We start from the raw sequence: 14,782 nt of genomic DNA on the forward strand, positions 1-14,782 counted from the left end.
CTTTTACTGCATTTCTGTGAACTCCCTATATAGCAATGGCTGCTCAAAAATGAATTTAGTAATTTAGATGCAGTCTGTGTAGCTGAGAAACAATCTGGGCTTCATTCACATGGACTAAGATTTACATCCTTGTTTTGCTGGCATTTTACAGTACAAGCTGGGATCTGGATGTACTAGGAACAAATCTGGAACAGAGTATTCCAGCACCTGCCATGAAGTTAAAAGCGATTTGATGGTTAGAATAATGAGGGAAGTAGAGAAACGTGAGAACGGAGAAAGAATTGTTAACACATCAATAGAATTACTTGTAACTGCTTATGGTAGGAATGCCGTGTTTGTCCTGCATTATGTACGCTGATTAGGCTAGCAAGCTCCATCACAGCAACTGACTTGTTGGCAACTCTCTTGATTGATGATTGGCAAAAGTTCAGGCTAGTGCTGTGCTGAGGGATGCTGCCTGGAATAGAAGAGGCTACACTAAATGTTAAAATGCAGGAGGGTCAATACACTTTATACTTAAAAGTTCTTTGTGATTATTTTCCCCCTCCGCCATGCAAGCCATTCCAGTGGTGTATCTAAAATAACAATATGTAGATTCTAAATCTTGTCTTTGTCAAACTTGGGTCCTTTTCACAAAAAGAGTAGGCCATATTGTGGCAATTTTTCGTCTGTAGAAATTATGATTGTGGGATTAAGACCAGTCAAGGCAAAAAACCCTCGTGGGTTTAGAACTGTTACTATGAGGGGTTGTATCATTAGCAAGGCTATGATCTACAGAAATTATTCTCTTCCAAATAAAATTGGTGATTAAAAATACACTTTGTCTAGAGAGGAACCAAAGGTTGTGGGTTATATTTCTGTTGTATCTTTTCCTCTCATTTTGCTATTTTCTTTCTTTTTCTGATAGCAGTATATATGTTCTGAAATGTGCGTATCTTCTAATAACAGTGGTGTGAACAAGGATATGTACATTGCTGGGCAAAGCAACCCAGATTAGCTGCCTGTATGCACAGCTTGTTGGTTGGACTTCCCTCTAGAATGACCCTGGTAGTATTTTTGCAGCAGCATTTCACAGACCCCATGGGGCGCGTTCATCTGCTGTATAGATCAATCTGGCACTCAGTGCAGTCTGCAGCTCTCCCACCTGCTTTTGCCATCATGAGAATGAATGAAAGAGGTAACCCCAGGGTGCCTTCTGAAAAGCATCTGGTATCTGAACTGCCCCTAACCCCATGGCTGTAATGAAGCTGATTTCAAAGCTGATATATGATACCTGGGTAGGGTTTTGGAGCAATTTAGATCTCAGTATTTCTTGAGCTACCATGCAGGCACACTGCCATGTCTTTCTCTATCCAAGCTGTTTGTCTTGCTACATAATGAGACTGACAAAAGGGAAATATGTTGTTGCTGTCCTAAGACCATATAAAAGTCACTGCATTGCAAGTCATAGGCAATAACCTTTAGACATTATTGCTTTTGTGAGCTGAACTACCAGTTGTGAAACAATGAGCATGCAATACTTGCTTGTGACCTACAAATGGTTTGTATAGTGTTATGACTGGAGTTGTCAAGTTTGTATTAAGTAACAATAGCAATCTGGAAGGCACATTGGGTTGTTTTTTTAAAAACTGTTTGAGGTGAGAGGGTATGGTAATTTGAATTTATTGCTTTAGCAACAACAGCAAAACCCCAAGCAAACAAACCAAAAAACCCCTGTCAGATTGCATGACTCACAGTCTGTTAGATGTTTTGCAAAGTTCTCTACAAATTTTTCCTCAGAACAACTGATACTGGCAGAGAAGTGTTTTGCAACTTCAGTTGTGATGAGCCTGGTATTTATCAGCCATGAAATTGGTGGACAGATATAGTGAAGAAGGTAGTCAGCAGTCATGAATATGGATGTTCAGTAGCTCAAGAAATTTGAGACACAATTTCCTGTCTTGTCTTGTTCCTGCAAGACTAAGGGCCTTTTCATTAGGCCCCTGGGGTTAAACAGTTTCTATATGTTTAATTGCAAAACATACTCTTGATCAGATTGGAAACGGGAAACACAAACCCATGTTCTAACATTAAAATTCAGAGCCCTCTTTCCCATCCTGTGTTTTGTTCAGCTCCTGGCTGAGAAGGGAACACTGGCCTAATGTTTTTGGAAGTTGTAGAAGGTTTTCTCTCTCAGTAGTGCCCAAAGAACAAAGCGTAATTTAAGCCAACCCCCTCCTTTTCCCTTCTCTCCACTTCCCCTGCTTTTCACTGTTGAAAAAATACCAGATTGAAGTTTGAAAATGTTTGGTAAGATGTGAATGGACATTATATAGTGTGGAGAAGAGAAGGCTCCAGGGAGACCTTATAGCAGCATTCCTATACTGAAGGGGTCCTACAAGAAACTTGGAGAGGGACTTTTTACAAGGGCATGTAGTGATAGCGCAAGGGGGAATGGCTTTAGGCTGGCATTAGGTTTGATTAAGATTAGATATTGGGAAGAAATTCTTTACTATGAGAGTGGTGAGGCGCTGGCACAGGTTGCCCAGAGAAGCTCTGGCTGCTCCATCCCTGGCAGTGCTCAAGGCCAGGTTGGACGGGGCTTGGAGCAACCTGGTCTGGTGGAAGGTGTCCCTGCCCGTGGCAGGGGGTTGGAACTGGATGAGCTGTAAAGGTGCCTTCCAACCCAAACCATTCTATGATGCTGTGATTATATACCTATGTTGGTTATCAAAGTCCAGACTAAGCCTGTATTGGTTAGCCTTAAATTCTTCAGTTATCTCTATTGACCTTCAGATAAGTATTAAAAAAACCCTGTATTTTTTGCCAGTTGAATAAGTGTTCAGTAAATGAACCACACTCTTTTTGTTGATGACATGAAAGTAAAGATTTGAAAAGACCTATCAGTGATAGTCTGGCTATCTCCACATAAAGTTAATTGGTAAATGTTGAAATGTAATTGATACATGTGGTTCTTCAGCCTGAGGCCCTGCTGAAGAAAATGCAATTGTGCTTTCCTTAAAAATCAGGAAGAGACTTTCAGAAAGCCTTTTACTTGCACCCAAGACCAATAAACAGGGATTTACATGAGATTACGCTCTCAGCTTCTGTTTCTCATGGCAATTTAAGGTAAGAGAGCGCCTTAGAATACATAATCATGTATTGTTTTCATTTCCATGGTACAGACCAACTGGCAGAATTCTGCTCCAGTGTGTGTGCAGAAGCTCATTATTGCAATATTTGATCTCACATTCATTGAAACAAACAAACAAACAAAACCTCCCAAATTAAACAAACACTCTGTGGGAACCAGTTTTTACTCCAGCTAACACTGACACTTTCACTGGGGTATGCTTAAGCTTCTAGCTGATGTAACTTTAAGCTTAAGCTTTATGCTTTTAGCATCATTTAATTAGTGCCAATTAAGGAGCAACAGTACTCAGCCCCATGACTTTTTTTTCCTTTTTACTCCTTGTTTACCCTTGTGTTTAGTAAAGATTTAGATTTAAATTTTCATGCCTCATGACAGATAATTTTTTGTAGTGCATTTTAGCAGCTCAGATCGGTACTTCTCTAATTGCGGACTTGCATGACCACAAATGCCTCTAGCGCACCTGCAGCCTCTGGCACGGCTGTGGTGGTTCACTGGAACATGCAGCTTCTTTATAGATTAAAGTTCCCTAGTATTGCAGTTATACCAAGTTTCTATGTCATATTTGGAATCTGAATTCATGTGCAATGCGTATGTTTTGAATTGGAATGTTTGTGTCTTGGCCATGCTTGGTGTGAAAGATCACAGTGAAATGTGATGGTTGCAGTCATGTTCCTCAGGCTGCTGCTTATTCCTAATGACTTGTTTCAGTTTAACAATACCATTTTTTGTCTTTCCCATGGGCTTTTAGCTATATTGTAGCAGCTCATGCATTAAAACCGAAAGGTTGTAAGAGTTCAATTCAGATGACTGATGAATCACACTATAATATTATAAATTCCAGTGAACCAGCACGAAACAAACAGTCCAGAGTTTATCTGAGTATAAAAGATTTATACATTTGCCATGGCTCCTCTCCAAAAAGTAGCCTAATTTCTATGCTTCTGTGAATGTACATACATAACTCCAGTAACATTTTGATACTTTGTCTGTATGCTTACCAGTGCAGAATAGTAGTCTGGTGTTGCCCTTGATCTTCAGTAAAGTTCTGATCTTACAGATTTTTATCACTGCAGAAGAACCAAGACTTTGATTGCTTCCAATTTTTGCGAATACTTCCACAGAAATTGGTTTTAACTGTTGTTTTCATAGAAACGAATGTCTCTTAGGTATTAAAACTGTGAGTTGCCTTAAAACTAACTTTTGTTGTAGCTTTTCCATCCTAGTTTCAATTGGAGATTATTTTGTATAATTCTTTTTGACTGAAAGAGTGCTTGCATGCAGCTTTTTAAAATACTTAGATAGTTGGCTTTAGAAAAAACTTACTAGAGAATAAGCTCTTCAAAAAGCGAACTGTTCTATGAGCAACAGAGCTGATAAAGCCTACTTTCTGCCAGATTTACGCTCTTTGTCTTTCTCTTCCTTTCCTCTGCAGTGCCTCCCCTGTCATCTACCTCTTTTGCTGGCCATGCAGCAGCACATGCCATGGCAGGTGCTGGAGCTGTGTTGACTTCTACCTTTTGGAGTAGTTAAGATGTGAGTTTTAATACCTGCCTTTTCTACATAGCAGATATTGATTTGGGTGTCTTCCACCAGCAGCTGGTTGTTTTGGGGTGGGATTGCTTTGGGACTTGAAGAAATTTGGTCTGTTTTCAAATTTGATTGAAGTTAGACAGCAGATTTGAAAGGCAACCATCAGAAGGAATAATCAACAGAATCTCTGTTACAAGTGGTTTAGTGAATTCATGATAAACTATTGGGCAGAGGAATTGTAAAAAAAGCTTCCGTTGCACAATACTTTGTCTTTCCATTCATTTTTTTACTGTAGTTTGTTTATGTGTTCACTTGAAACTTAGCTTTCTACCCTCTTTCTTTACTCTGTGAGGCATTCAGTCTAACATATAAGTGCATATGCTCCAATGTAGAGACCATGGTGCTGGACAAGCGAACTGCAACCACAGCCTAAAGGGTGGACCATGAACATTGTTCGGGGAAATGCCACAGGGACAGAAACTTTCAGAAGCTGCTTTTGCCTGGAGGCTGGAGTAAGTGACTTCCTGAAGTCACTTCCAGTTCCAGGTATCTTGTGACCCTATGGTCCTATTCCTAGTCAGAGCAGCATTTTTACAATGGGACCAAGGGTGAGTAGGTAGATCCAAATTCCAGCAATCTACCTGCTTTCATCCATCTCTTTATTGCTTGTTCAGATTGCACCTTCCTTCTACTGACTTTTGTGGAGCGGGATTTTTTTTTTTTTTTTTCTTCTTTTAAGTCCTTTACAGGGAAATGTTCAAGCTTGATTTTTTTTTTTTTTTTTATTATTTTTTAAGTAACCCCGTAGTTTTTTGTTGGAGATGCAAGGTGCTGATTTATGAAGCTCTTACTTGTTTTGAAGGTATCTGAACAGTCTGTCAGTCTAACTCTGGAATAGCTGGCAGGCTAGTATCATTAGAGATTTAATACACAGATACTACACAAAGTGAAAAGCATAGTAGAACATGGGCTAGAATAAAAATTCTTGCTCCATCCTTTTCAGTCTTATGGCTACAGACGCTATCATTTTTGGAGTTTGTGCCCTTGAAACAGGAAGTCTTGGTATATTTTAAAGTAAATGTTGAGGAGCTTTGTATATCTGGTTTGAAAACATTCTTGCCATCTTTTCTTTAAGGTGTTTTATTTTCACCTATGAGAATTTCAGCCATACAGAAACCTGACTTTAAAAAAGAAAAAAGAAAAAAAAAAAAGAAAAAGACTACTGCTGAACCACAAATCTTTACCCTCCCAGTATCTTCCATTAGTCTGTTTCAACATCTTAAATCCTATCAAGCAGCTATATATAGTTATATTCCTGAAATTATTAATGTTATTTGTTTCTGTATAATATCCTCAGTTATTGGATGGGAGTTTAGCAATATAGATAAAATCACTAATGTGTTATAGGAACACTGATATTATAGGTTCTATATAGATTGGCAAAATGTACATTTTTATCAGAAATCAATAAAAATCAACCTGCTTTTCAGTATGTTGAAATCAAAAGAAAAATTTATCTTTCTCATTCGGGGAACATAAAAGGTGGAGGATAGAGGCGTGATGTCATTATTGTTCAATTATAAGTAGACCTTCACATCTGAAAGAGATTAGTTTCATTTCTGAAGCCTTGCAGTCAGACAAGAGTTTTGTCTAGTCCCTTAGAAGCTGTGAGAGGGGACTAACTCAACTGTAATGTCAAGGCCCTAAAACACTGAGTGGGATTTCTTGGGCTTTTCCATTTGAGTTGTTTTGTTCTCTAGACAACTCTGTGGTGTCCTGACAAAAGCCAGTTAACATCCTTTCTATGTTGTTTATAGTACTTTGTATTAAATACAGTATGAAAAAAGTACCTTGCTCTGAAGTTGGCTACTTTTGGATGTCTATGTCTAATATTAATTTCCAAGAGTGCTTTTAATTTTTTCCACTTTTCAGTAGGTTAGTTGAAAGATAACCTTTTACATAAACAGTTATAGCCATGACCAGAAGTTTGATTAAATTATAACTGCATGTGGAGTATGAAAGTATCTGATACTTCTAAAATTTTGTATCAATTTCAATTCTCCTTTTATATTCAGTAATGTTATCTACCAAGGACAATTTTTGTGAAGACAAAATCTGATTGGCACTGATTTAACTTTTTACCTGCATGGATTTTTTCAAGGGTTGTACAAGAAGGTATCTATTGGAACAATAATTTTTATACTGCCATTTTTATTTGAGAAATATTTTTCATCTTTTTTGGAGGTATGTGTAAAAAATAAAGATTAAAAATGTCAAATGGATGTTTTACTTGTGTAGCTGCCAGCACATTGACAGATTTTCTCCTTTATTAAAGAACTCATTAACTATTATATTCAGAAACTCCTCTAAAACTGTATTGGCTGCCTATGTTTTATCCTGCAACTGAAAAAAATATTCCATCTTGACTAATTTAGTTGAATACAAATATGGTTTACTGGGGTAGAAATAATGTAGCCAGGACACTGACATCAATGAATGAGGATCATCAGGGGGCTGCAGCACCTCCTGTATGAAGACAGACTGAGAAATTTGGGGCTGTTCAGCCTGGAGAAGAGAAGCTGTGTGGAGACCTCATAGCAGCCTTCCAGTATCTGAAGGGGGCCTACAAGGATGCCGGAGAGGGACTCTTCATCAGGGACTGTAGTGATAGGACAAGGGGTAATAGGTTTAAACTTAATAAGAGGATGTTCGGGTTAGATATAAGGAAGAAGTTCTTTACCGTGAGGGTGGTGAGGCCCTGGCACAGGTTGCCCAGAGAAGCTGTGGCTGCCCCATCCCTGGCAGTGCTCAAGGCCAGGTTGGATGGGACTTTGAGCAACCTAGTCTAGTGGAAGGTGTCCTGTCTGGGGACAAGGACAGAGGGGTTGGAGCTGGATGATCTTAAGGTCCTTTCCCACCCAAACCATTCTATGATTCTAACTGGGAGTGCTATGCCGTGGTATAGCTGATCCCTGGTTACAGTGCAAGACATGATTGAGTATGCGCAACGGAAGCATCTTTTGAAGATACTAAATGAAAAATTACGGCAGGCAGAAAAGCACAGAAAGGTTTTCTAGAAACAAACCTGAGAGAAAATTGAGGAGCTCTTGATTGCATGGTCTGTAAAAGTGTTTTCCATTCAGTAAACTATATCTGAGGTATTATAACCATGACTTTTGTTTATCATGTAACATATTGTCTTTTCTTTTTCAGATCAAATTCAGTTACCCAGGAATATGATTGAAAACAGCATGTTTGAAGAAGAGCCTGACGTTGTTGACTTGGCAAAAGAGCCTTGTTTACATCCCTTGGAGCCTGATGAAGTGGAATATGAGCCTAGGAGCTCACGGCTCTTGGTGCGTGGCCTTGGAGAACATGAAATGGATGATGATGAAGAGGATTATGAGTCATCAGCAAAATTGCTGGGGATGTCCTTCATGAACAGAAGCTCCAGTCTCCGGAACAACATGTCTGTCTATAGGCAAAGTTCAAATGGATCATGTTCACTGCCGTCTACAAGGACCATGGTGGTTTGCACAGTTATTCTTGTGATTGCAATTGCATTAATAATGGTGATTTATCTTCTTCCCAAATGTACCTTTACCAAAGAAGGCTGCCATAAAAAAAATCATACGATGGAACTAATATACCCTTTGGCAACCAATGGAAAACTATTTCCATGGGCAAAAATTAGACTTCCTTCTGATGTTGTACCAATGCATTATGATCTTGTCTTGCAACCAAACCTAACTACTCTGAAATTTTCAGGCTCTGTAAAGATAGTGGTTAACATCATCCAGGTAACTTGGAAGATTGTGCTTCACAGCTCAGGACTTAATATCACCAAGGCAACTATTACTTCAGCAGGAGGGCATCAAGAAAAGCCAGTTGAATTCCTGGAATATCCGTTGCACGACCAGATTGCAGTCATGGCTCCTGAGGCTCTCCTTGTAGGACAGAATTATACTGTCAACATAGAATATTCTTCTAATTTATCAGATACCTATTACGGCTTTTACAAAATTTCTTACAAGGATGAGATTTCCAAGCAAAGGTATGCCCATAAATGCAGCTTCTCTCTTCTGTCACTTCTAGATTGTGCTTTGATAATAACAGAAATAACAAGGATTGCTTTTTCTATTGAATGTTTTGTACAACTGATTCCTATTGAGCAAAATCCATCTTTAATCTCCTGATTAATCAACCTGAAAAAGTGTCTTTGATGGATGAGTTCAGTAAATCAGCACAGCCTCTCTGTCAGTTAAATGTAGTGCAGTAGGTTGTAGGTAGTTATAATGTGGCTTTTTGTTTGTTTAATTTTTAGTTTCTCCCTGGAAATTCTTCCCAAATCTCCCCAGTCCCTGAGTCTCAAGGGACTGAGGGAACAAAGTCCCACCATTGTAGGAGAAGATCAGGTGTGAGACTGTTTGAGGAACCTGAACATACACGAGTCCATGGGGCCCAAAGAGACTCATCTCACAGTCATAAGGGAACTGGCAGTTGTAGTTGCCAAGCCACTCTCAATTGCCATGTTAGTCATGAAGTCCTAAGTGACTGGAGAAAAGGGAAACATCACACCCACTTTTAAAAAGGGTAAATCAGTGTTTTTTACCAATAAGATTAATGAAATTGCCACCCACCACCACCCACTTTGAATGGGTCTTAACACTGGTCATGTACTTAAAGAGTGTTCATGCCTTTGGCACACACTTGTCCATGCACATTTACTAGAAACAGAGTGGTGCAATAAATGAAAGATGGAAAAAGCAGTATGGGTCAGTCCAGGACCAGCTGACAGAAAGCTACTCCCATAACAAACTTACGAGTTTTGAGGGGAAATGACTGTTCTATCATAAATAAACTGAAATTATGCTTTTCCTAATTCTTAATTTGCTCTTCTCTACTCTTCCCATTAGATGGTTTGCAGCAACTCAGTTTGAACCTGTGGCAGCAAGGTCTGCTTTTCCATGCTTTGATGAACCAGCGTTTAAAGCTACTTTTTTAATCAAGATCAAGAGAGATGAGAAACTTTCCACTCTGTCAAATATGCCAAAGGTACCTGCTTTTGTTGATGAATTTTAGTAGAGCAGCTGCCTAGGTAATCTGTTTAAGTGCTTTGCATTGTGTTTTGTTGCATTAATGCTCAGGATATTGACTTGAGCAGATAAGCTATAAAGTCTGTGACTTTATAATAAAACAACTATCTCTTTCTCAAAGATTTGAACTAAATAACTTTGTAGAGAAAACTGCGCAATGCACTGCACAGTGTAGGATGTTGTTGTAGGGCTATTATTGTATGATGTTGAATGGCTATGGTAGGGATTCCTGTTACATTTAAATGAATCATTATTTTGCAGGAATTTTGTTGTTGGCTACAACAGTCTCAACAGACCTTAAGATTCACTTTTGAGTTTTCTGTGTTTGCTGATACTGCACATGTGCAGAATACTGGAATATCTTTACCAATACTTTATATATCTAGCAACAGTCTTGGTGAAAGGTATGCCTCACCTTGAAGGGTATGCATTTGAGCCTAAAACGAGAAGTAAGGTGTGAATACGGAGTCAACCCCAGAATACGGATGAGGGATCTGAAATTCCTTCAGATAGATCTTTTCATACAGAATCTTGTAAGAGCGTATCTGAATTTTATGGTGATGCTTTATGATGTTAAACCTTTTGACACACCTTTATGGAAGCCTAATTCATTTAGACAGACCAGCAAGACTAACTTCTTACCTAGTCTGTGTCTGAACTAGGTTGTCTTTCATCAAAACATTATTACCATTTATCAGAAACTCATTGGAGGGTGTTTCCTGTGGTTCATAGGTGCTATTACTTTGGTAGCAGTTACCTGCCTACTGTCCCTTATTATGTCTGCTAATGCCCATTGTGGTACTAGACTTCTCCAGGAGGATAAACAAGAGAGTAAGATCCCTCATGGTAGCAAGCACATGTGTCTACTTCCTTTTTTTCTTTTTTCTACCGTATGTGGTTGTGCAGCACCTCCAAGGTGCCTTTCTCATTAAGTACTTTGTTGAATCATTTAACCTAGACTCTCCATCACTTTCCTTACTTTCTCCTATGATTTCACCCAGATTTCATGTCTTTGGTGAGACGTGTTAATTCAACTTTGCATGTACAGGAAGAAGTCACTTGGGAAAATGCAGTGTCTGTGTTTGTGGCATTGGACATGACTGTGACATTTCAGATTGTGTCTTCCTGCAAGCTATGCAAGTGGGTCATGATGTAGTGAACACTGAGTGTTCACTCAGATAGAGATATGAGGAGGCTTTTCAGTCTTCCTGAGAGAATCTCCAGAGAAGCTCAAGCTCTGTGTTGCCAAGAATTGTAACTTGAGTCCAGCAAACATGCCTGAAAGGGCAACTCTGTATTTCTTGTTTAGCGAGTTATTATTTGTTGCCAGAGGATCTTCTTCTAATTAGACTGTAAATAGCTAACTCTCACACCTCAAGAAATGTGAATTAAATATGAAAAAACCCAGGCTGTTACATCACCTGCATGTCTGATAAAGATTTGAGAAAGCTTCTGGATGTGGAACAAAGATAGTATTAGAAAAAGACATTAAAAGTAATGAAGTTGTATGTTTAGTGCTGGGGATCAAATGTGACTTCTTGTGTCAAAAGAACAGGTCAGGTTTAATTAGAATTTATCAAGAAGATATAGAAACATAGAGAAAATGAATTGATGATTTTGCTGATGGGCAACATCTCCAAGATAATTACTCATTTGTGCTTATACTGCAAGCAATATTATTTTCGTTTTGTCCTCCAAATCTATGCCCTGATAATTTGATACTGTATAATTCCTCTTTTGTTGTACAAGGTCCAAACATGCAGTCTCTTAATGTGTTCAAAAGTAGTTCCTTTGTTTTTGTAAGTTGTCCAGATAACTTGCACATGTGAATTACAATAAAGACTTTTTTTTTTAACTGTATAAATAAGGAAATTAGACAAGAGTTTCTGTGAAGTAGTATGCTACATCAACACAACACTATTCCTTGTATCCGTGAGGGTTTTTTTTTAATGGTACCTATTTTTATGTGTAAATCTTCTTTTTAAGTGGCATGGTTTTATGATTTATTTCTTGAGGGCTTTTTGATCTCACGAGAGCTTTAGCACATGCTGAATTCTTACATTTTAGATATAGCCTGGATTAGGTATTCTCTTACATACTATGGTATCCCTATGCAATATGTACAGGCTAGTGAGTTGATTCTTTTGTGAATAAAGAAAGAAATGTGAGAATTGAATGTTGTGTTGTATAGAACTATATTGTGTTGGTGAGATCATTACTGGGATAGGTTTGCTTCTGAAAATAAACACTTAAACAAACCCCTGTTAGGAAAAAAAAAGTGTTACAGATACTTCTGTAATAACTGCAGTTCTTGGTAATAAGCTGTGCTGAACGGAGAGAGTTTTTTATTTAGCCATGAGAAGGTTAAATGTGACCTTCGTTTTCTATAAATACCTACATGAGCAAGAGATCTTTGAGGCAGGCCTTCTCAACTAGCATGTGCATTACTAAGTTATCAATATGTAGTGGCTGACACACAATAAGGCTAGAAATAAACTGTGTATGTTTGCGGCTTGTGGTGTTTTCTGTTGTGGTTTTGTTAGTGGGGTGTTTTTGTTTTTTTTTTGTTTGTTGGTTGTGTTGTGGGTTTTTTTCTCTTATAATTAGTGATTTTTGAACCAGTTTATCTGCAGCCACAGTATATTTTCTTAAATAGGGTGTCACCTCTTTATGAAGATTAAGCTGCAGTAAATGCAGAAATGTTGAGTTTGCTGAAGGAATTCAGTGATGGCGTTCTGTTCTATGCAGTGGTCAGGCTAGATTATTGTCCCGATTATGTCTTCTGGCTTAAAAATCTATTCCTCTTTAAGGTTGACAGCTAAATTTTCTGTGGCAGTTTAATGTTAAATCGTTGTTTGGTTTGAAATGACCATGTCTAAAACTGAGGTTATTTTTGTTGTTTTTTAAATATTTGTGATTTCTGGAAGCAAGTTTATTTACGAAGTTTAGGAAGGCATATGAACTGCCATCTCTGTCTCCAGACCTTTACTATTCTGCACTACATGGGTTTTAAACATTTCACTTTATTGTTCATGTAATTTATGCTTGTGAAGGACTATACAGAAAAGTAATTTAAGGCATATAGTGTGCCTTTCCAGGACTAATATTAAAGAAAAACTTCTGCACTAAATGTAATTTAAGATACACCATGGTATCTTACTTCAGAAGACTGAGCAGATAGTTATATTTGGCAGTGTGTTTTTAAGCTGGGTAAGTTTTTGCTTTAAATTAACAGAAACCTTAGGTTTTCTTCACTTCTTAAAATACAATCTCTTTTCTTTTATAAAGGTGTGTGTGAGTGTCTTTTTGTTTTGCCGTTTTAAAATAGTGAGTATGTCTGGTTACCTAGTTTTGAAGAGGCTTCTGGGAAGAGACATGTTAAACTCATGCAATACCACTATTTTTAGTAGGCTATGCTGAACTGTGTCTCTGATCTAGCCTAAAGCCCTCTTGAATAAATGCTAATCTTTATGTAGATTTTGGATTATACAAAGGATTGAAGTGTGAACTAAATTAGATTGGGGTTTTTTTAATTTTTTTTTTTTTTTTAATTTAGCATTGTTTCCTTGCATGTCTTAATGTTCTTTTGTCTACATTAATAAGTTTTCCTTTCACCTGCAGAAAGCTACTACTCCTGTGACAAATGGAATTGTTCAAGATGAGTTTTTTGTGAGTTTGAAGATGAGCACCTACCTGGTAGCCTTTGTTGTTGCAGACTTGAAAAACATCAGTAGGGAAACGAATGCGAGTCTGGTATGTTTGTTGCATTTTAAGTTCTCCCTCACCCCTCTCAAGTCAACCAGCCAATCGAAACAACATAAAAAATCTGTAACTCACAAGCAAACTTTGTCTCTTTTGAATTTATTTTCTCGCTTTTATTATACTCATCATAGTATAGGGGGAAAAAGCCATATGCTACAGGTTGGACTGACTTCAGTGCTTATACTAGTTCCAGTAAGGGACTCAGCATCAGGTCTCGTTAACAGTGGAAATTTACAAAATCTAAAATTCTTAAAGGCTGTCAGAGCTGAAAGCTTTAAACTTTTAGTTTTAATGCTTAATCTGTGAGGGAGTAATGTCATGAAAACCAGGAGTTGTTCGGATGATGTACAGAAACATTATAGTTACCAGGGAAGCATACATACTATTTTCAAGCTGCAAATATGTTCTATACCTGCAAAGATAACCTACTAAAAAAACCCAAAACAAACCCATGCCCTGCAGTAAAGCAAACAGACTAAGTTTATGTCTGCATTTAGTCACCTGAATACAACTATTTCACTGTGAGGTTTTTGTTTTTGAAAGGTTGAAAAAATCGAACAGTTGGTCCTGTTTGATCTTTGCCCTTCATGGGGATATGGCATGCAGGGTCAGTGAGCAGTTCCTATAATGTGTGCAAATTAGAGTAACTAAAGAAAAAGCATTTTAATATTAGGAGATGCTCCCTTGTCTCATTTTAGGAGGTGCAGGAGTTTCATGTGAGCAATGGTTTTCATGACTCTCTAACAGGAAATGGCCCTTCCTCGTGAAATGTCAGAAGTGCCAGTACCTGCCTAGAAAGAGCAGGGGGAATACTGCTAGTAACACTGAGAAAGAGAAGCAGCCCTCTGTTTAATCCAGTATACACAAGTAAAGATGCTGGTCAATAAGCTTTGATTCTGACCTGGACAAGTATTTCTAATTATAGCTGAATAGGACAGACTGTTTGATCTAACCTGTAAAGTTAGACCACTACTTTTTTTATTCCCCCTCCAGCCCCCACACTGTGGCTACCATTCAGGTGCATATTCGAACCGTAGTCTGGTAAAACCATATAGCCAGTTCTTTACCAGGCATAAAACTGATGAGCATACTAAATGTTTTTTGTTTGCAGAGCCGGAAACAACTACCTATGAGCTGTGCTTTGCTTCGTTCATAAAACTAAGAGTAATTTGCATGGATTGTCAGTACTTCAGAAGTATTTTAAGGCAGAGGCATGTAGGACAGGAGGAAAGGACTGTGTGATGTCTTCTAACTAAGGAAA

General features: G+C 38.1%; 1 protein-coding gene across 3 annotated transcripts in view; it reads left to right on the plus strand.

Moving 5' to 3' along the window:
* Positions 1-14,782, plus strand: part of LNPEP (leucyl and cystinyl aminopeptidase) — a 43,003-nt gene that overhangs the window by 4,815 nt on the left and 23,406 nt on the right. For 2 of the 3 annotated variants that reach the window (XM_030469712.1, XM_030469714.1), the window contains exons 2-4: positions 7,877-8,717; positions 9,580-9,718; positions 13,381-13,512. In XM_030469712.1, the coding sequence (XP_030325572.1) occupies positions 7,877-8,717; positions 9,580-9,718; positions 13,381-13,512 (1,112 nt within the window). Of the gene's footprint in view, positions 1-4,565; positions 4,667-7,876; positions 8,718-9,579; positions 9,719-13,380; positions 13,513-14,782 lie in introns of all 3 variants that reach the window. The other variant, XM_030469713.1, reaches the window with a different exon arrangement.

This window comes from Strigops habroptila, chromosome Z (assembly GCF_004027225.2).
Source record: "Strigops habroptila isolate Jane chromosome Z, bStrHab1.2.pri, whole genome shotgun sequence".
NCBI classification, from domain to species: Eukaryota; Metazoa; Chordata; class Aves; order Psittaciformes; family Psittacidae; genus Strigops; species Strigops habroptila.